Raw genomic sequence first — 23,185 nt, forward strand, 5'->3', positions numbered from 1 at the left:
CCCCTTTGGGGGATGAGACATAGTCATCAGGAGACTGAGTGATGAGTCAGGTTTGGCAGAGTGGGATTTTTGAGAACTGAGGGTGAGTCAAACAGAGGCAACAGTCTAGGGCAGTCTGAGGTCAGACACACTGAGTGGGAAGGAGGGGTGTGCAAACTGTTCTCACAGAGTTCCAGAAGTTCAGTATGGAGAGGCCAAATTCCATCCTCAAACATACAGGGCAAGCAAGTGCACCAAAAGAGAAAAAGAGTCAGAAGCCAGGTAGAGCTTGGAGCAGAACAAGGGGAGTGGGTAAAGTCAAGAGCTAATGGAGAAGTGTCCCTAAAATTGCTACAAAATGGACTCGTGTTCCCAGGGTTCAGTGGCTCTGAGGGAAGGGAGATAGAGCACTTGGGTCTACTGGCCACAGATACAAGCACAGGATCAGGTCAGTATGTCATGTTCTCAATAGTGAGCATTTACGTAAAATTGAGGATCATGTTAAGTGCTTTTCATGCTACTTAAATAAAATTTCATTGTCTCCAAGCTTAAATTTAAAAATATAAGAATTTCACATCAATATCCTAAGCAAATTTAAATTTGTTTTAAATGATTTTCAACAAAACAATGAATTTCTAATTCTTGTTAGAAACAGGTTTGTCCTGAACCCATCTCAGGAGTAAAAATATCTATTCAGAAGCATAAAAGATTATATTTCTTTTTTTAAAAAAAAGATTATATTTCAATTCAATTTAAATTTTAAGTTCAGATTAAACATATTAAGTTTCTGTATCAAGGTTTGTGGTGTCTTATTTGCTATAGGAGACAAATTTAAAATATGTGCATTCCAAAGAGATTTAGTTTTATAATTTATTCTCTAAAGCATTGATTTTTTAACTCTGACACTTTCAAATAAACACACAATAAGGAAGAAGAGAATGAAATGTGGTGGTGTGGTGACATGAGAAATGTGCAGCAATACTTGAGACTGAGGATGTTTTGGTGTCTTTTCATCCATTTACTTACAAAGCTGGCTATTTCAGCTGACGTGCCAATTAATACCAACTTCTTTGCTACAGAATAATGGCTGTCATAGTTCGAAATCAATCGTACTCACTCAAAGTAGGCAAACATCTTCTTGGGCCACCTCTCTGAGGCATATTACAAATGAAAAACAGATTAGATTTCTTCCAAAAAATGTGTTGGCTTGGCTTGTACCAGCAGATTGTGGTACATAGTCAGAATCGACTTACGACTGTGTCAAACATAGTCAGGATCTCTAATAGTTTTTCCATATTTAGTCAATTTACTTGGAAGTCAAATGTGAACATAGATGTCTTATTTCCAAATTTCTGTAATTAATAATCACTTTCTTTATATGAAAGCTTATTTTAAGCAAAATTGGGTGAGTGGAGGGTGTGATGGTGGTAGTGTGTGTATGTGTGTGTGTGTGTGTGAGAAAAATAAATATAAAGATGTGTTTTCCTGAGATTGGTTATTTTGTGAGGTGCTATGAATACAAGTCCTAGCTCTGCTCTACTCTGCTCGCCTATCCCCTACCTCTTTTATCATCCAGTTTGAGAATGTGGTCCATTGACTACAAGACGTCAACCTAAGACAATCTTAAAGTACTGACTCCATAACTATTGTTTCAAGACACCAGATTTGAATGAAAACAATAATTATTCATATTTAATATTTCACAGCTTACCAAAGTTAATGATCCAATCAGCTTCGTTCTCTTCATTTTTTTCTTGTCTTGGTAGCTGTAAAGAAACATACTTGTTTGAATTTAAAACTGTTACCAAATGTTTCATAGCCAACTGAATATAAACTTGAGTAGTTATCACATCCAACTGCTATAATATTTTCAAATATGAAACAGTGATACCTACAAATTGTCCAAATTATCTAATTTAACAAATATCGCAAGGCAATCACCGGGTGCCAAGGTAACTGTCCAAGGTACTACAAGGATATCTGGATTAACGAGAGATGGTTGCCTTCCTTGCAGAGCTCACACACAGAAAGAAAATACATAGGTTAATATCTGCCAAACAATTAAATTATTCTATTGCTAAAAATATATATATTGTTCTAAAAATAGGGTAAAGTCTACTGTTCTGAAGGACTGTAGGAGTGGTGTCAGGAAATCGTGTTGACTCAACATTCACAATATATCTAGAATTCAACCACTACTCATCACTTTTACTGCTATCCCAAGAGCCTGGGAGAATACCTGCCTAGTCTCTGTATTTTCAATTATGCCAACTTCAGTTTACCTTCAACACAGCACCCATACAATCATGTACAAGCTCAAGTCATATTATGCTACTCCTCTGCTCAAAAGCCTACAATGGCTCCCATTTTTCTCAGAGTAAAAGCCAAAATTCTTACATTGGATTTTGGCCCCTATATGATCGGTCTCCTTGTTATCTCTCTGACCATATTTCTTACTCCTATTCCTGTTTGCTTTGCTTCAAGCCACCCTGACCTCTCTGCTGTTACTGTTCTGTGAGCACACCAAACACATCTCCATAGCAGGGTCTTTATATTGTCAGATACCTCTGCTAGGAATGCTGTCCCCTCAGGCACCCACACAGCTCTCTCCTCTCATGCTTTTCCAGTCTTTGCTCAAGTACTGTCTTCCTATTAGGACCTATCTTAACCACCTATTGAAAATTGCAAACTACTTCCTCCTTGCACTCCTGATTTCCTTAGCCTTAATATTTTCCATAGTATTCATCACCTTTAACATTTGCTGTAGCTTACTTATTTTGCAGTATTATTTATGTCTGTCCTCCATACAATAATGTAAACTCCACGAGGGTAGAGAATTTTTTAACCCTAAATGCTCTTATTTAGCTTCATTTGTTAATTATTTAGTTTAGGTATGTGATGAAGTTTTGTTCATAAGACTTGACCCCAAATTATTTAGAACATTTGTTAAAATCAAAGGACAGACATCTGCCACTAAATATGTTCAAAAGAAGGTGCTATAGGCAATATAGCAGTATGAATGGAACTAGCATATAACTAACTTGCCATTTGCCCAAATAACTGAAGTGACCTTGACTTCCTTGGAATGAATAAGCTTCATGTGCTTTTTTAAAAAAATAAAAATTAGTCTCAACATGTACTCTCATAATCCTATGGTCTTAACCTACTACTATTAACTTTCTGTATTTCTGTTCTGAACTGTACTCTGGTGTTTCCAATACAAGGCTGTGGACTTCACTTCTGAGAACTCCTTTGGGTTCTGGAGGATTACTGCATCTTTTGCAGGGATAGCTCCTTTGTGCACTCATCAAATGTTCAGCCAGCGCAATACATAAATAGCCTTCATAAAAATGCCATCTATTTATAGATTCACAGTCAGTCCCAGCTGATGAAAACCATTTTTTTTTTCTGGTAGAAATAATACCATCCATCTGTTTTCTAATTCTATTTGGCAAACTAAATTTTCTATGAATGAATACCACCCATCTTTAGAAGGAATAAGGCAGTATCACGGTATGAAGAAGTTAACAGACTAAAATAATTCTTTAGTTTAAACATGAGACAAAGGTGCCCGGCTAGCTCAGTCGGTAGAGCATGAGACTCTTAAACATGAGACAGGCATATTTTCAGTTGGTTACTCAGGCCCCTTGCGGCTTGAGGACACACTACAGAACCTGACAAATGTGTTCCTCTGGGTGATTACTTGATGACATAGGTCAATTAGTTCTGGATGGCCTGGCATGAACTCAGAGACCGGAACAGCCTCAGAAACTATGTGAGGCTAAAGGCGAAAATGATTCACTATTCCCACACTGAAAGAGGAAACAAAAATCACACACTGTTGACTGGTCATTTCTGCCCCTACCACGGCCTGTGAAGTGCGGCTACCAAGGGCCCCTGAGAACCCAAGAGCACAGCCACAGAGAGCGAGGAGCAAGCAAGCGAAGCCTGGAGGTTTTCCCCTTGCATCTGAACAAACCCTGATTGGGGAGCGCAGGTTACAGAAGGAGGAGGCTGCCCAAGGCCCTCCTCCCCACCTCGCTGCCCCAAAGGGAGAAATGCCCACCAAGGAGGTGCTGGGAGAGGGGGGTGGGGAGGGGATAGCACAGGAGGAAGAGGAATGAACTGGGGGAGGGGGGCTTCCGCGGTGGCTGCTGTTTTTCTGCTTCACTAGTCTTCAAAAGGCGCAGCCATCAACAGCAGGTGTTGATGCTCTATAGCACGAAAACTCAGGTGATGCTGTAAAATCTGTAAAAGTTTTGAGTCTAATAATGCGAGGAATGTTACAGGGCACGGACATTCATCGAATCACCCCGCACAGAGTCGGGGGAAGTGGCATTTTTAAAGGCAGCTTCTTCTTCCAAATCCGTTCCAAAAGGAGCCTCAGTGACACTCCTTGAGGAAAGTCGGAACCTTGGACAGGACCGTCCGGGGAGCCTCCGAGACCCAGGCGCCAACAGCCCCTGCCCCCTCCTGAAGCCTCGCGGGGAGCGTGGGAGCGTGGGGCCTGCGGGCGCGGTACCTGCTGCCGCCCAGTCCAGAGTCGCCCTCCGCCCTCCTGGGGCGCCGCGCCGAGCCGTTCCTTCCCGCCTCGAGATCCATGAGCACCTGCGGAGACACCGACAGCCTCAGGTCGGGGCGCACCGGCCCGGCTCGGCTGCAGCCAGCCTCCTCCCCTCCCGCAACCGAGGGGTGCGAGCCGGGCGCACACGGCCGCGGGGCTGTGCGCGACTCACCTGGGACCTGGGGCCGAGTGGCGGAGCAGCCGCGCGCGGACTTTGCCCGTGGGAGCGCCCCCGCCCAGCGCGCCGGGAGACGCCTCCGCCGCCCGCTCCCTCCGCCGCCCCGCGGGGTGGGGGGTGGGGGGTGAGCGGCGCCGCGTGCAGCCCTGCGGCGGCCGGGGAGGGGGAGGGGGAGGGGGAGGGGGAGGGGTGCCCGAGCGGCCGCCCCGCCGCCTCCGCCGCCCCCGCCGCCCCCGCCGCCCCCGCCCCGGGCGAGCCGCCAGCCCCGCGGGGCCGCTGAGCCCGCGACCGGCCGGAGTCCTGCGCGCTGCAGAGCCTCGCCAGACGGGCCACCTGAGCCCCCGGAGGGACGGCCGCTCTGCACGCTCAGCTTTCTTTTGACACCCATGCGGGGGGCTGTTTCCGGACCCTCGACAATCAGGGGGCGTCCCCAGGTCTGGCGCTGCGGCCCCGGACCCCAACCACCCCGGAGGCCGCCCCGAATCACCACATCACCACGTTAGGCTCCTTGCAACAGAGGCACCCCGCTGGTGCGCTCTAATACTGAGGGGCACGGGACTTTAGGGCTGGAAAGGCTGTTAGGGATCTCCTAATTGAAATCCGCTTTTTTTTCTTTTCTTTTCTTTTTTTTTTTTACAAAAATAAATTGATGCCAGAGACGCTGAATCCTGCCTGAGGCTGCATCAGAGAGGCCAGAATCCAGTCTCCAGGGCCCTCCGCTGCCTCCCTGCTCTGATCTCAGACTTCTCCCTACACGAAGTTGTCTCTACAGAGAGCGCCTACCCCAGTGCCCTGTATGGCGTTCTCGTCCCTTCTTTTTTTTTTTTTTTTTTTAAGATTTTATTTATTTATTCATGAGAGACACAGGAAGAGAGAGAGGCAGAGACACAGGCAGAGGGAGAAGCAGGCTCCATGCAGGGAGCCCGATGTGGGACTTGAACCTGGGTCTCCAGGATCACGCCCTGGGCTGAAGGCGGCCTGAACCGCTGAGCCACCCGGCTGCCCTCATCCCTTTCTGATTCCTTTTCTTCCTCAAAAGAAAGGATCTAAAACAGGGAGCTATATATCATGAAGGCTTTGAAGCCAGTGGGATTGAAACCCGGAACTTCACATCCTGTAAGCGCTGTGAGGTGAACCCTGCTCACTTCTCTGGGCTTCAGTTTCCTCCTATGTAAGTAACAGGATAAAGGCAACTCCCTTTCCAGGTTACTGCCAGGAATAAGTGAATCAAGAAAGTAAGGATCTAGTATCATACCTAAAACATAGTATATGCTCAACAAATATGGCCTGCTTTCCTCCTGATCAGGTAGCCAGATTACCTGCTGTTCCTTCCTTCTGCTGTGCCTTATTAGTACTAAAGTCATCCCATGACTTTCTTGGGTTCCCCAAGAACCTTAAAGCAGTGCCAGGTGTCACAGGAACTGAGTTGTTGGGTAGACACTCTTATGAACCTCACCTCTGCCGTGTAGTAGCTGTCTGGCCTTGGGCTGAATTTATTCTTGATTCAATCCCTGAATCCTTATAAGACAGAGGAGTTATTAGAATTACAAATGATGTATGCTGAGTGCCCAGTACATAGGAAGCACCTAATAAACTAGTATTATGGTTAAAAGATCAGAAGAAGTTGATGAGGAAGGACAAGTGGAGGCAGCTGCTCTGGTCCTCACTCGCAAATGCACTACTCTCCGTCCTGCTCTGCCTGGTACCTGTTGCCTTGACAGATCACAGGATGCCTTGAAGAACATGCTGGGAGTTGATTGAAACTATGGCATATTCTTGAATTAGGTGATAGAAATGAACTTACATGAGTTACTTTTCCTTCAAAATATTTGTTCTCCTTTATCCAGTCTACCATCACCATGAGGATTCTCTTTCTTGAATCAACCAGAAGTCCTTGTCTTTAGAAGGCTAACAGGTGGTCAGATCACTGTTTTAAAATACTCTGGGACTAAAGTCATTGGAATTGCTTGGTTTGAAAGAAGGCCTGGTAGTAACCGGGGGACGTTATAAGTCAGTAGACAACAAGGATGATAGCCTCTGCAGTTTCTGTGCAAGAATCTTGGTGAAGTAAAACGGCAGACACTTGAAGCAAGTAGCAAGCTGCTGAGCTAAAACCATGAAACAAACAAACAAACAAAACACACCCAGTAATGAGATGTGTTTGCCTAAGTCAACTCACAACCCTGTTCCTGAAAAAGTGCTTATTGTGGGTTTTCCGTGTCTCAGATCAGAAGTGAGAACCTAGGACAAGTGGGTGTTTGTGGAGAGATAAGCCATGCCAACATAACTGTGTTTCTGTGTGCCTGTATCAGAGCCAATCCTAAGGGCTCCTTTTATGTTTTTGATAACAATGAAGCAACCCTACTTGTGCATCCATCCAGTTATTCACTCATTCAAAGCCCATATTTAAGCCGCCACGATAAACTGGATGACGCTCTCAATGACACTCAGGCGGTAAGAAACCTTAACTTTCTCTTTGAAGTAGGATTTTGAGATACTTCTCTCCTTTGTTCTCACTGATACAGAATTGTCTTTCCACCACTCTGCTATCTTACCTTTTCCATTTGTCCCACTTATTTTATCTTTCTTCTTTAATGTTAATTTTTACCTTCTTTTGGATCTATTGAATATTTTTATTATTTTGGTTTCATTTATCTTAGCTCATTAAGGATATATTCTCTTATTATCTATTGAAAGTGAAACCCTTTCTAAGGATTATAACAAGTATCTTCAATTAACAATTGCTACCTTTTACTCTTCTACAACATGCAAAAATTTTATGGCTCTCAAATCTCATTTGTCTACCTCTGACTTGTACACTATTGTTGTCAAATACTTTAATTTTCTCTATCCACTTATGACCCTTAATGAGAATGCTATTACTTTATAGAGTCAACGTTCACTGACATTTATCTATGTATTTGTCCTTTTCTTGCTCTTTATTTCTTCCTACATCTCAGAGTCATGATCCTGGTCATTTTCCTTCAACCTGAAGAACACTTAGGTATTTCCTCACTTTTTTTTTTTTTTTTTGAAAATGTATTCTGCCTTTTTTTTTTTTTTTTTGATAAATTATTTGGGGATTTGCCTTACTGAATATCAAGACTTTTACTATGAAGCCATAGCAATTAAGGCAATGTGTTTTGGACAGGGCTTAACAAAATTAAAGTGGAACAGAATCAAGATCTCATAACTGACAGAGCTAGAACTCTAATCCAGACGAGGTTTTTAGCTACCATGTTAACAAGGGCAGGGAAGTGGGGATGGAGAAGATGTGTCAGGTGTATCAGATGGTTAAACACCTCCAACCATTGATCCCACCACCATCTTTTTACTGTTCCTGACTTCCTTGATGTACTCTCTTCCTTCGTAACACATCTTGTAAATATCTGCAACTCTCTTGCCTCTCTTTTTATTGATCTCACTTGGTAAAACCATGATCCTGGCTAATTTAAATTATCCAACTACTGCAAGGCTACACCATGCTACAGAACATGGCTGAAGAAGAACACAAAACCATCTGGCTGGTCTTGCCACGAAACAAAGTCCACACCCATATTTGCCACCAGTCAATTCAGCCAGTCTCATGGCTTTATTATTATTATTTTTATTTTTATTCCTGAAAGACACAGAGAGAGAGGCAGAGACACAGGCAGAGGGAGAAGCAAGCTCCCTGAGGGAAGCTTAATTTGGGACTTGATCCCAGGACCCCAGAATCATGCCCTGAGCTGAAGGCAGATGCTTAACCATTGAGCCACCCAGGGGTCCTTCTCATGGCTTTAAATACCACCTGTATCCAACAATTTCTAAATTATTATTTCTAGCCTAGAGCTCCCTCCTGAATTCCTGACTCATACATATGCCTGTATCTTTGACATCTCTGTTGGAATATCTAACATCTCCAACCTTGACTCTTGATCTTTCTTCAACCTGAGAAGAAAACAGGCTCCTTCTCAGTTGGCAGCTCCAGCCATTCAGTTGCTCAGCCAAAACATTGGAGTCATTTTGCATGCTCCTTTGTCTTCCACATTCCATACTCCATCTGTCAGTAAGTCCTATGGACTCTACCTTCAAAACCTTTCTAGAATCTTACCACTTCTCTTCCTCCAGTTCTGCTACCATGATACAGGTGCTATCATCTCTCACCTGAATTACTACAGTAGCTTCTTTTTTTAAAAAATATTTTGTTTATTTATTCATGAGAGACACACAGAGAGAGAGGGGCAGAGACATAGGCAGAGGGAGAAGCAGGCTCCATGCAGGAAGCCTGATGTGGGACTCGACCCTGGTACTCCAGGATCATGCCCTGGGCTGAAGGCAGACATTCAGACATTCAACTGCTGAGCCACTCAGGCATCCCTCTTTAAAAAAAAAAAAAAAAAAAAAAAAAATTATTCATTTATTTGAGACAGAGAGAGACAGAGGAAGAGAGAGGAAGGAAGGAAGGAAGGAAGGAAGGAAGGAAGGAAGGAAGGAAGGAAGGAAGGGAGAACGAGTTGGGGGAGAGGCAGAGGGAGTGGAACAAGCAGACTCCCTGCTGAGCGGGGAGCCCAATGTGGGAGGCTCAGTCCCAGGACCAAGATCATGACCTGAGCCCAAGGCAGATGCTTCACCGACTGAGCCACCCGGGCACCCCACTACAATAGCTTCTTAACAATCTCTCTGCTGCTGTGGTTGCCCCCTCTTCTGCCTTTGTCCATTCTCAAAAGCAGCAGCTCAAGCTTTTCTTTTGAAACAAGTCAGATCATGTCCCTCTTCTCACAATTCCCCAGTGGCCTCCGATGCACTCAGAGCTGTGCCTGCAATGGCTCACCCTCTCCATGGTCTCTCTGATCTCAGTTTCCTCTCCCTGCCTCATTCCATCCCAGCTACACTGGCTTCTTTGATTTTCCTCAAACAATAGAGTTCCACCAACTCTGGAACATATTATTTCCTCTGCCCCCAATTTTCTTCCCTTCAATATTCACATGATCAAAACCTTTACCTTCTACATGTCTCTTCTCAAATACCAACTTCTCAATGACATCAATCTTGATCTCCCCTTTAAAAACTGCATTCTATATCTTCAGGACTTTCAGTTCCCATCTGTTTTGATTTTTATTCTCACAGCATTTATCACTTCTAGTATACTATACAACTTATAGATTATCCTTGTTATTTATTGTTACCTCAGTAGTGAGACCCATGTGAGTCAATATTCTTCACTGCAATACCCAACATTTCCTGCCTATGCTTACTATGTGCCAGACCCTACTCGAGCATTTGAGGATATAAAGAAAATAGGGCATGGTTCCTGCTCTACAATGGACTGAGAATAAACCAGTTCAAAAATCATGCAGAAATACAGGGTGCTTTATAAAGAACAGAGCCTGTCCCACACATGTATTATCCCATTTGATTATCAAAAAAAGAAGCACATTTAATTAAGGTAGGCAAGTGAGAAGCTATTCTTAATTTAAAGGTGGAGAAACTGGGATTGCTAAAGAGTAGGTGAATTTCCACGTGGCTAGGACACAGTGGCATTAAGAGTCTAACCCTGGCCTTGTGACTCCAGTTTTCTGTTCAGTATCCCTGGAGAAGACTACTGCCAGGCAGAGGCCATGCCTATCTAAAGTTCTAGTCTCCACAGCAATAAAAGGCTCATTAAATGTGTATTGAATAAGTCAGTATTTTAAATGACATATATGGCATAAAAGATTATAAAAAAGAGTTTCCGGGCAGCCTGGGTGGCTCAGCAGTTTAGCGCTGCCTTCAGCCCAGGGCCTGATCCTCGAGACCCCGGATCGAGTCCCACATCAGGCTCCCTGCATGGAGCCTGCTTCTCCCTCTGCCTGTGTCTCTGCCTTTGTGTGTGTGTGTGTGTGTGTCTCGAATGAATAAATAAATAAAAACCTAAAAAAAAAAGTTTCCTATAGTTTCCTGTAGGTAAGGAACAAATGCCATCTACCAACATATATTAAAGTACATATGAAATATGATAATATGTAATATTTAGATAATACAATAATATATTATTTTATTTTCTACTTAAATATAAATTAATTTGTTTTTTTTAATATAAATTAATTTGCAACAGATTTCTCTGAAGAGACTACATGGACTCAGCTCCTTCTTCACTATATGGACTCAGCTCCTTCTCCAGTTGACTTCTAGTTTGACGATAATTTGCTTTGTGGTCTTTCTGTCACTACACTGTATTGGTGGCTAACAACCTTGACCCTTCATCCCTGAAGATGGTTAGATACTATCTTCAACTACTATATTTTCATGTGGCTACATTTAGCAGCACTGTTTCCAAACTGTCTGCCACTAGTAGTTTTCAACCTCTGCCTAACTTTTCCATATTCTTCTCAAAGTTTATGAACTGATTTCTCCTGTCTTTACCTTCTCCAAACTATGCTACATCTTGCAAAAAAATTTTCTCCAAAAAAATTTTTTTTAACTTTTTCATTGCTTGAGAAACAAAACAAAAATTCCTCTCCATTTTTGACCTAGGTTTCTTCTTTAAAAAATTTGCTTTTGATCTCAGTCTTCTTTTGTTTATTATAAAATTCATCTAACTAATTTGGCTCAGCACATTGGAAGGCATTCATACGATGATGAAGATGAGGGTAGTACCGATTCAGCTCTCTCTTTCCTGATTAACTCTTCCTTACACCCTCTCAAACCAGGGCCGACTTACAAAGGTACCGTGACCAACCTTTGAGAAGCAGTTGGGAAGAGTTTGCCATGAATCACAGTGTCATATCATTTCTGTCAGCATAGAGTAATGGCACGTTGAGAGTTCCAAGGTCACATTGCCTAATGGAATTCTTGTGCTCTGTGAGGGTTATGGGAATGAGTGGACAGGAATGGCTACAGGGTGCCAAGATTGGAGATGAAATGAATAAGCATGACATAGGGTTACTATGCTTTAGGTCATTTATGTTGACTTACTCCTAAGGTTATTACAAAAGTGTACCTTTTCAAAAGATTGTACTTTACTTTGCTACAGATTCAGATATTTGCTAATATTGAAGTGTCCATAAATAATATAACAAAAAGGAACAGTAATATCAAGTTTGTATTTGATAATAGCCTTCAGTCACTCACAGTACTATTTCCTAGCCTTAAAATTGTGGCATCCTAAGGGTTCTTCAACTATTTAAAGGGTGTTGTAAAATGTTCAGAAATCTATCAGAGCAAAATGAACTTGGGTTTGCAATCATGTATCAATCAATTTCAGAACTCTACTAATATCAGATGGAATCTAAGATTGTCTTCACCCACTCTTTTGCTATGGTTTTTTTTTTTTAACTTTTTATTTTGAGATACTTATAGATTCACATGCAGTTGTAAGAATAACACAGAGAAATCCCCTGTGCCCGCCCCAGTAGTAATATATTGCATTTTTGGTTTGATATTCATGAGAAATATTGGTCTATAGCCTCCTTTCCTCCCTTCCGCCCTCCTCATCCTTCCTTCCATCTGTCTTTGGTTTTAGTATCAAGGCAGTACTAGTTTCATAAAATGAGTTGGGAAGCATTCTCTCCACTTCTATTTTCTGGAAGAGATTGGGGGTTGCCTGAACACTTTTTAAACTCCCATTGTTCTGAGTATCACACAGCACATACACATACCTTATCACAGTCTATTGTTGCTGCCATTTTACTTGCTCGAGTGAAATGTAGAAATGTCATTTCCATTACACCCATTTACCCTCTCCTATTTATAATCTAATGGTCTTCTATATTCCTCTACTTACATTTAAAACCACATCGGGCTGTGTGGTTAATTTTTTAAATAAAATTTTGCTTCAACCATCAAAAACATTTAGAAAACACAATAGGAGACAGGTTATTGTATTAGCAATATTTTGCTTATGACATTCTTTCTTCCCGATATTCCAAGGTTCCCTCTTTTATTATTTCTCTTCTGTTTGTTTTTTTAAAGGTTTTATTTATTTATTTATGAGAGACACAGAGAGAGGCAGAGACACAGGTAGAAGGAGAAACAGGCTCCCTGTAGGGAGCCCGACGCGGGACTCTATCCCAGGTCTCCAGCATCACGCCCTGGACTGCAGGCGGTGCTAAACCTCTGGGCCACCAGGGCTGCCCTCTCTTTTGTTTAGAGAACTTCTTTTAACCCTTCTTTTAAGGTGGGTGGGCTAGTGACATATCTGCTTAAGTGTCCTTCAAATAAAATGTCTTCATTTTCCCTTCCTTCCTAAAGGATCATTTCACTGAATTTGGAATTCTGGGTTGAGGTTGCTTTTCCTTCAGCACTTGAAAAAGGTTGTGCCACTTTCTTCCGAGCCTCGTAGTTTCTTATGAGAGATCCAGTGCCATTCAAATCATTTTTCCCTATAATGATGTGTCATTTTTCCATGGCTGTCTTCAACATTTTTCTGTGTATTTAGCTTTCTTTTTTGTATTTACTTTTTAAAGAGCAGCTTTAGGTTCACAGCAAAATTAAGTAGAAGGTATAGAGATTTCCCATATTTAGTTTGATATCCTCCCAGTTCTTGGTCTGTTGAGTGTAACTCAGTTGAAATGTGGATATTGGAAATATGACGTTATAAAACTCTAGATCTTACATAAGCCTACTGTTTTCCTTGATTTTTAGACATCACTTCAGCTGAAAAAGAGATACCATTACTGCCTCATTCCTGTAAGTGGAGAGAGAAGTCCAGGTTCTTCACTTGGGCTCCATTCACACTGAGGTGGGAGATGGTCCTTGTTACTGCTGGGCAGAGGTGGAAGTTCTGACTTCCTACTAGCCTCCACTCCTACCTTCCTGGCTGGGAGGAGAAGTGCATTGTAAGAGTTCTCCACATGGTCTCCACTGGCATCTGGGGTGGGGTGGGGGTGCATAGGGATGGGAGTGGGAGGAAGGAGGATGGCGAGGAGGCCTTGGTATCGCTGTGTGGTGGTTGAAGTCTTAACCCTACTGAATCCCTTCTGACACCACCCTGGAGGGAAAGGGAAGAGAATGCTTCATTTCTATTAGGTGAGGAAGAAAAGTTGGCTTTTTATTTACTCTTCCTTGACATGGCTGGGGCAGACAGTGAAATTGGGGTGTCTTCTTACAACCTAGCAAGGATGGGAGCTGAAGCTTGCCACTTAGCTTTTTCAGGTGTGGGTCTGAATGATACCACAGTTTTTTCCTATGTTGTTTGGCTAGAGTAGCTACTGTCTAAACAATTTCTGTCTTGCTAGGCTTCCCCTTTCCTGGTCCTTTGCTGGAGAGAACAGGCTTTTATTAGGGCTCCTTTTTGTCTGTGCATACTGGCATTTCATTTTCTTCTCCTCCAAGCCTGGGACATAAGGGGGCAAAAATGACACAAAGCAAAACAGAATGGGAAATTCATCACCATGTCATTCTTTGGATTCAAATGTCCTTAGCTGGTTTACCTTTTTCAGAGTCTTCTTATGTTTGTTTCATGTACCACGTTCAGTGTTTTTAGTTGGACTTAGCAGGAGGAATAGGAAAAAATACATCTACTCCATCTTCTTTGAACTTGCTGCCTAATTTTCTAAATCTGTTTTCTCTAATAAAACACAGAGGCAAAGAAAGAAGATCCTAAAATCAAATTAGCCAGTATTTATATTTGTTCATCAATTGAAGAGATGTGAAGTACTTGCTAAAAAGCTTTTTCTAACTTAGCTGCTCATTTCCCCCCTGCATCCTCTTAGTAACATCTAGTCCAATATGTCTACTTATAAAAATCTGCACGTTTTTCTACATAAGACATGAGAGTAGGTGGACACTATCTCAGTCTGGCCTCAAGCTTATTCAGCAATAAAATAGGGAGTCAAATGCCAATAATTAGAGATGATAACATGGCACAATAATGAGGCAATATTAAAGAAACCAGAGTTCAAGCTCTTCATTCATACAGCCTTATGTCATGTTTTGCGTTATGTTGTGTTGCATTCATTATACTTATTTTTACATCTTTCCTTCCTGTGAGCTTCCTAGACTGTGAGCTTCTCCAGGAAAGGAGACAACACAAATATAGTAGCTGGCACATTGTAAGTACCTGATAAATCCTACTTTCTGCCTTCTTGTCCACTCATTTTCCGTCCCTCACTAGTTCAGGATCAAGGCAGAAAGCCCAGGAGAGAATCTGCATCTGCAATTAATCTAGACTTAAGGCTTGAAGAAGATCTCTGAATCAATGACCAGTTACCATCAATCAGTACCTCAGACTGATCTTGCAGGAAGTGCTGGCCACCTCCCAACTCCCACCATCTTAGAAGATCATGACAGAGCAGACACAATGGAATTAAAAGGAAGGGGTTTGTCAGAGCACCTGGTTGACTCAGTTAGTTAAGCATCTGCCTTTGGCCCTAGTCATGATCCTGAAGTCCTGGAATCAAGTCCCCCCTGCATGGGCTCCCTGCTCAATGGAGAGTCTGCTTCCCCCTCTGCCCCTCCCCACCTTGCTTGTGCTCTCTCACTCTCTCTCTCTCAAATAAATAAATAAAATATTTTTTTTATTTTTTATTTATTTATTTTTTAATTAATTTTTATTGGTGTTCAATTTACCAACATACAGAAAAACACCCAGTGCTCATCCCGTCAAGTGTCCACCTCAGTGCCCGTCACCCATTCCCCTCCAACACCCGCCCTCCTCCCCCTCCACCACCCCTAGTTCGTTTCCCCGAGTTAGGAGTCTTTATGTTCTGTCTCCCTTCCTGATATTTCCCAACATTTCTTCTCCCTTCCTTTATATTCCCTTTCACTATTATTCATATTCCCCAAATGAATGAGAACATACACTGTTTGTCCTTCTCCGACTGACTTATTTCATTCAGCATAATACCCTCCAGTTCCATCCACGTTGAAGCAAATGGTGGGTATTTGTCATTTCTAATTGCTGAGTAATATTCCATTGTATACATAAACCACATCTTCTTTATCCATTCATCTTTCGATGGACACCGAGGCTCCTTCCACAGTTTGGCTATTGTGGCCATTGCTGATAGAAACATCGGGGTGCAGGTGTCCCGACGTTTCATTGCATCTGAATCTTTGGGGTAAATCCCCAACAGTGCAATTGCTGGGTCGTAGGGCAGGTCTATTTTTAACTCTTTGAGGAACCTCCACACAGTTTTCCAGAGTGGCTGTACCAGTTCACATTCCCACCAACAGTGTAAGAGGGTTCCCTTTTCTCCGCATCCTCTCCAACATTTGTGGTTTCCTGCCTTGTTAATTTTCCCCATTCTCACTGGTGTGAGGTGGTATCTCATTGTGGTTTTGATTTGTATTTCCCTGATGGCAAGTGATGCAGAGCATTTTCTCATGTGCTTGTTGGCCATGTCCATGTCTTCCTCTGTGAGATTTCTCTTCATGTCTTTTGCCCATTTCATGATTGGATTGTTTGTTTCTTTGGTGTTGAGTTTAATAAGTTCTTTATAGATTTTGGAAACTAGCCCTTTATCTGATACGTCATTTGCAAATATCTTCTCCCATTCTGTAGGTTGTCTTTTAGTTTTGTTGACTGTATCCTTTGCTGTGCAAAAGCTTCTTATCTTGAGGAAGTCCCAATAGTTCATTTTTGCTTTTGTTTCTTTTGCCTTTGTGGATGTATCTTGCAAGAAATTACTGTGGCCAAGTTCAAAAAGGGTGTTGCCTGTGTTCTCCTCTAGGATTTTGATGGACTCTTGTCTCACATTTAGATCTCTCATCCATTTTGAGTTTATCTTTGTGTATGGTGAAAGAGAGTGGTCCAGTTTCATTCTTCTGCATGTGGATGTCCAATTTTCCCAGCACCATTTATTGAAGAGACTGTCTTTCTTCCAATGGATAGTCTTTCCTCCTTTATCGAATATTAGATGACCATACATTTCAGGGTCCATTTCTGGGTTCTCTATTCTGTTCCATTGATCTATGTGTCTGTTTTTGTGCCAGTACCACACTGTCTTGATGACCACAGCTTTGTAGTACAACCTGAAATCTGGCATTGTGATGCCCCCAGCTATGGTTTTCTTTTTTAAAATTCCCCTGGCTATACGGGGTCTTTTCTGATTCCACACAAATCTTAAAATAATTTGTTCTAACTCTCTGAAGAAAGTCCATGGTATTTTGATAGGGATTGCATTAAACGTGTAAATTGCCCTGGGTAACATTGACATTTTTACAATATTAATTCTGCCAATCCATGAGCATGGAATATTTTTCCATCTCTTTGTGTCTTCCTCAATTTCTTTCAGAAGTGTTCTATAGTTTTTAGGGTATAGATCTTTTACCTCTTTGGTTAGGTTTATTCCTAGGTATCTTATGCTTTTGGGTGCAATTGTAAATGGGATTGAGTCCTTAATTTCTCTTTCTTCAGTCTCATTGTTAGTGTATAGAAATGCCATTGATTTCTGGGCATTGATTTTGTATCCTGCCACGCTACCAAATTGCTGTATGAGTTCTAGCAATCTTGGGGTGGAGGCTTTTGGGTTTTCTATGTAGAGTATCATGTCATCGGCGAAGAGGGAGAGTTTGACTTCTTCTTTGCCAATTTGAATGCCTTTAATGTCTTTTTGTTGTCTGATTGCTGAGGCGAGGACTTCCAGAACTATGTTGAACAGCAGTGGTGAGAGTGGACATCCCTGTCTTGTTCCTGATCTTAGGGGAAAGGCTCCCAGTGCTTCCCCATTGAGAATGATATTTGCTGTGGGCTTTTCGTAGATGGCTTTTAAGATGTCGAGGAAAGTTCCCTCTATCCCAACACTCTGAAGGGTTTTGATCAGGAATGGATGCTGTATTTTGTCAAATGCTTTCTCTGCATCTAATGAGAGTATCATATGGTTCTTGGTTTTTCTCTTGCTGATATGATGAATCACATTGATGGTTTTACGAGTGTTGAACCAGCCTTGTGTCCCAGGGATAAATCCTACTTGGTCATGGTGAATAATTTTCTTAATGTGTTGTTGGATCCTATTGGCTAGTATCTTGTTGAGAATTTTTGCATCCATGTTCATCAGGGATATTGGTCTGTAATTCTCCTTTTTGGTGGGGTCTTTGTCTGGTTTCGGAATTAAGGTGATGCTGGCCTCGTAGAACGAATTTGGAAGTACTCCATCTCTTTCTATCTTTCCAAACAGCTTTAGTAGAATAGGTATGATTTCTTCTTTAAACGTTTGATAGAATTCCCCTGGGAAGCCATCTGGCCCTGGACTCTTGTGTCTTGGGAGGTTTTTGATGACTGCTTCAATTTCCTCCCTGGTTATTGGCCTGTTCAGGTTTTCTATTTCTTCCTGCTCCAGTTTTGGTAGTTTGTGGCTTTCCAGGAATGCGTCCATTTCTTCTAGATTTCCTAATTTATTGGCGTACAGCTGTTCATAATATGTTTTTAAAATCGTTTGTATTTCCTTGGTGTTGGTAGTGATCTCTCCTTTCTCATTCATGATTTTATTAATTTGAGTCTTCTCTCTCTTCTTTTTAATAAGGTTGGCTAATGGTTTATCTATCTTATTAATTCTTTCAAAGAACCAACTCCTGGTTCTGTTGATCTGTTCCACAGTTCTTTTGGTCTCGATATCATTGAGTTCTGCTCGAATTTTAATTAACTGTCTTCTTCTGCTGGGGGTGGGGTCTATTTGTTGCTTTTTCTCTAGTTCCTTTATGTGTAAGGTGAGCTTTTGAATTTGAGATCTTTCCAGTTTTTGAATGGATGCTTGTATTGCGATGTATTTCCCCCTCAGGACTGCTTTTGCTGCATCCCAAAGATTTTGAACGGTTGTATCTTCATTCTCATTAGTTTCCATGAATCTTTTTAATTCTTCCTTAATTTCCTGGTTGACCTTTTCATCTTTTAGCAGGATGGTCCTTAACCTCCACGTGTTTGTGGTCCTTCCATACTTCTTGTCGTGATTAAGTTCTAATTTCAAGGCATTATGGTCTGAGAATATACAGGGGACTATCCCGATCTTTTGGTATCGGTTCAGACCTGATTTGTGACCCAGTATGTGGTCTATTCTGGAGAAAGTTCCATGTGCACTTGAGAAGAATGTGTATTCAGTTGAGCTTGGATGTAAAGTTCTGTAGATATCTGTGAAATCCATCTGGTCCAGTGTATCATTTAAAGCTTTCGTTTCTTTGGAGATGTTGTGCTTAGAAGACCTATCCAGGGTAGAAAGAGCTAGATTGAAGTCACCAAGTATAAGTGTATTATTATCAAGGTATTTCTTCAGTTTGGTTATTAATTGGTTTAAATATTTGGCAGCTCCCACATTCGGGGCATATATATTGAGGATTGTTAAGTCCTCTTGTTGGATAGATCCTTTGAGTATGAGATAGTGTCCCTCTTCATCTCTCACTATAGTCTTTGGGGTAAATTTTAATTTATCTGATATAAGGATGGCAACCCCTGCTTTCTTTTGAGGACCATTTGAATGGTAAATGGTTCTCCAACCTCTTATTTTCAGGTTGTAGGTGTCCTTCTGTCTAAAATGAGTCTCTTGTAGACAGCAAATAGATGGGTCCTGCTTTTTCATCCAGTCTGAAACCCTGCGCCTTTTGATGGGGTCATTAAGCCCGTTCACGTTCAGAGTTACTACTGATAGATATGAGTTTAGTGTCATCATATCTATTCAGTCCTTGTTTTTGTGGATTGTTCCACTGAACTTCTTCTTAAAGGGGAATTTTAAGAGTCCCCCTTAAAATTTCTTGCAGAGCTGGTTTGGAGGTTACATATTCTTTCAGTTGCTGCCTGTCTTGGAAGCTCTTTATCTCTCCTTCCATTTTGAATGAAAGCCTTGCTGGATATAGTATTCTTGGTTGCATGTTCTTTTCATTTAGGACCCTGAATATATCCTGCCAGCCCTTTCTGGCCTGCCAGGTCTCTGTGGAGAGGTCTGCTGTTACCCTAATATTCCTCCCCATAAAAGTCAGGGACTTTTTTTCTCTTGCTGCTTTAAGGATTTTCTCCTTATCTTTGGAATTTGCAAGCTTCACTATTAAATGTCGAGGTGTTGAACGGTTTTTGTTGATTTTAGGGGGGGATCTCTCTATTTCCTGGATCTGAATGCCTGTTTCCCTTCCCAGATTCGGAAAGTTTTCAGCTATGATTTGTTCAAATACATATTCTGGCCCTCTGTCCCTTTCGGCGCCCTCAGGAACCCCAATTAAACGTAGGTTTTTCTTCCTCAGGCTGTCATTTATTTCCCTTAATCTATCCTCATGGTCTTTTAATTGCTTGTCTCTTTTTTCCTCAGTTTCCCTCTTTGCCATCAACTTGTCTTCTATGTCACTCACTCGTTCTTCCACCTCGTTAACCCTCGTCGTTAGGACTTCTAGCTTGGATTGCATCTCATTTAATTGATTTTTAATTTCTGTCTGATTGGATCTAAATTCTGCAGTCATGAAGTCTCTTGAGTCCTTTATGGTTTTTTCTAGAGCCACCAGTAGCTGTAAAATAGTGCTTCTCAATTGGCTTTCTGACATTGAATTGTAATCCATATTTTGTAACTCTGTGGGAGAGTGGGCTGTTTCTGATTCTTTTTTTTGAGGTGAGGTTTTCCTTCTAGTCATTTTGCTCAGTGCCGAGTGGCCAAAAACAAGTTGTATTGGGAAAAGGAGAAAAAGAGAGAGAAGGAAAGAAAAGAGAAAAAGAAAAAAGAGAAAGAGGGGAAAAAAAGGGAAAAAGAGAAGAAAAAGAAAGAAAAAGAAAGAAAGGAGATAAAAGAAAAAAAGGGGGGGTGGGGCGGGGTAAGCAATCAGAAATCAAGAAGAAAGAAAAAAAAAAAAAGCACAAAACAAAACAAACAAATAAAAAAAAAAACACAAAAAAAAAACCAAAAACAAAAAGAAAAAAAACCAAAAGCAAAAACCACGGGGGAGTATCTTCCGATTCTGTGTACTTTAAGTCCCTTGACTTCCCTTGGAACTGGTCCGTCTCGCTGGTCTTCTGGGGGAGGGGCCTGCTGTGCTGACTCTCAGGTGTTAGCACTTGGGGGAGCTGCTCTGCCCCTGCCTGGTGCAGGGCTCAGTGAGGGTTGTTCACCCCGTGAGGCCCCGGGAGGAAGCCACAGTGGTGGGGGCAGCTCTGGGACCCTGGGGTCAGCTCCCGCAGTAGCTCCGGGGCTCTCCGTCTGCAGGGCCTGGGGGCTCCGGGGCGGGGCCGCTGATCTGCTCAGTTCCAGGCAGGAGCGTCCTTGCTGTCCTGGGCCCTCCCGGCCTCTGCCTGTCCCGGGGGAGGCCGGATCCTGGGCTTTGTCCCGGCGCCCTGTGCTCCGGGGCCTGCGCTGTTGGATTCGCGCTCCCGTCCCGTAGCCCCCTCCGCGGAGCCGCCGCCCGAGCCCCTCCGAGCTGTTCCCGGAGCCGCGCCGCCCCCTCCGCGGAGCTTCTTCCTCCGCCCGAGCCGCTGCCGCCGAGCTGTTCCCGGAGCCGCGCAGCCCCCTCCGCGGAGCCGCCGCCCGAGCCCCTCCGAGCTGTTCCCGGAGCCGCGCCGCCCCCTCCGCGGAGCTTCTTCCTCCGCCCGAGCCGCTGCCGCCGAGCTGTTCCCGGAGCCGCGCAGCCCCCTCCGCGGAGCCGCCGCCCGAGCCCCTCCGAGCTGCTCCCGGAGCCGCGCAGCCCCCTCCGCGGAGCCGCCGCCCGAGCCCCTCCGAGCTGCTCCGGGTCCCGCCGAGCGCTGCAGCCCTTAGGGAGCTCGGCGCATCTCCCGGGGCGCAGTTCCTCTGTTACTGTCCCCGGGTGCCCGAGGGCATCCCCGCCTTTCTGGGGATCCTGCTCCAATTCCCCGGGAGGCCTTTCCGCGGGGAAGGTCGGTGCAGCTCCTGCTCCTCCGGGACGGGGCTCTCCTGTCCTGGGGACACGCGCCCCGGCCTCAGCCCGGCTCCTCGGGGCCCCTCCCCCTTGGAGGCCTTTTGTTCCTTTATTCCTTTTTCCCCGTCTTCCTACCTTGATAGAAGCGCGAACTCTTCTCACTGTAGCGTTCCAGCTGGTCTCTCTTTAAATCTCAGGCTGAATTCGTAGATTTTCAGGATGATTTGAAGGTTATCTAGGTAATTTGTTGAGGACAAGTGACCTGGAGACCCTACTCCTCCGCCATCTTGCCCCTCCCCCCAAAATATTTTTTTTAAAAAGCTAAGGGATGGGGTGCCTGGGCGGCTCAGTGGTTGAATGTCTGCTCAGGTCGTGATCCTGGAGCCTGGGGATCCAGTCCTGCATCAGGCTCCCCTCTGTCTATGTCACTGTGTGTGTGTGTGTGTGTGTGTGTGTGTCTCATGAATAAATAAATAAAATCTTTAAAAAAAAAAAAGGAAAGGATTGTAGAACTCTGTCTTCCACTTCCTTTCTCTTAGAGCTCTGATCAATTTTGTCAATATTTGTCCATTTATTTAATATATATTTATGGAGGAAGAGAGGGGTGGAATTAGAAGCATCCCCCTAGAGCCAAGTTTTGCAGACTGTGAACTGGGGATTGCCAGCAAGTACTTAGTAGGCAACAAGGGTCCCTTAGATAACAAGTGTTCATGGTCAAATACGTTTGAGAAATGCTGCTTACCACACTGTTCGCTCAGAGGATCACAATGCACATCGAAGATCAAGAAGTTTGGGGGTAAAAAAAATCACCTAGCTTTGTTTACCTGTGTTTCCTCCCCACACCCCTATCTCACAATACCCACTGAAAGCATTTATACTCTCTTTAGCCTTACACATTAAACCACTTCTAAGAAAGGTATTCTCAAAGTTCCAAGAGCGGGGAAGTAATGCAGAACAGATGGGAGTGAAGAGTGGAGCCCCGGAAGAAAGATGGTGTGATCTTAATTTGGCTGAGGTGAGAGGCAGATAAGGATGTGGTGGAGTACACACGGGGTTTTACCCACTGAGAGACTAAAAATGAAGTGGAAATTTAGACTTACAGAGGCTATCAAGACAGCTTTTAGAGAGCAATCATTGTACTGGTCAAGAATGGTACCTTTTTCAATAATATAAACTTTTATCAGTCGATGTCTCAGCAAGGCAGGAATGGTACATTCAAAATTAGGATATTCGGGGCACATGGGTGCCTCAGTGGTTGAGTGTCTTTCTCTGGCTCAGGGCGTGATCCCAGGGTCCCAGGATCGAGGCCGACATCAGGCTCTCTGCCGGAAGCCTGCTTCTCCTTCTGCCTGTGTCTCTACCTCTCTCTCTCTCTGTGTCTCTCATGAATACATAAATAAAATATTAAAAAACAAATTAGGATATTCAAGGATGATTTAATGAAGGACCTAGTAATAAAGATATGGGCAGAACATAGGGTATAAGGGTTATATCATAACAGATAGTGGAGACCTTGGGGCCACAAAAATGGGAGGCATTGCCTTCCCCAGGCCAGCATCGTAGGAAGGTAGCTGTTGCCAGAACTCATATTAAGTGTCATGCAGGGAAAACTGCTTTGAGAAGGGCAATGAGGCCCTCCAAGTGCCCCCAGGCTCCCCTTCAGCAGACCCCACAGAAGTCAGTCTCCCAGGGCAGAGAGTAGTACAGAGAGAAGGATGGAGCGT

General features: G+C 43.3%; 1 protein-coding gene across 19 annotated transcripts in view; it reads right to left on the minus strand.

The window, feature by feature from the left end:
- The window catches only part of ABCB4 (ATP binding cassette subfamily B member 4), a 71,016-nt gene extending 66,188 nt beyond the window's left edge, over positions 1–4,828 (minus strand). For 3 of the 19 annotated variants that reach the window (XM_072764157.1, XM_072764160.1, XM_072764154.1), the window contains exons 1-3: positions 4,716–4,730; positions 4,502–4,587; positions 1,691–1,745 (exon numbers count right to left, since the gene is read on the minus strand). Coding sequence is in view for 1 of the 19 variants with exons in the window: in XM_026018678.2 (XP_025874463.2) it covers positions 1,691–1,745; positions 4,502–4,581 (135 nt within the window). In the remaining 18 variants the exon portion in view is untranslated. The other 16 variants (XR_012002648.1, XM_026018678.2, XM_072764155.1 and 13 more) reach the window with 12 other exon arrangements.
- Positions 4,829–23,185: the final 18,357 nt, after the last annotated feature.

Source organism: Vulpes vulpes, chromosome 7 (genome assembly GCF_048418805.1).
Source record: "Vulpes vulpes isolate BD-2025 chromosome 7, VulVul3, whole genome shotgun sequence".
NCBI lineage: Eukaryota > Metazoa > Chordata > Mammalia > Carnivora > Canidae > Vulpes > Vulpes vulpes.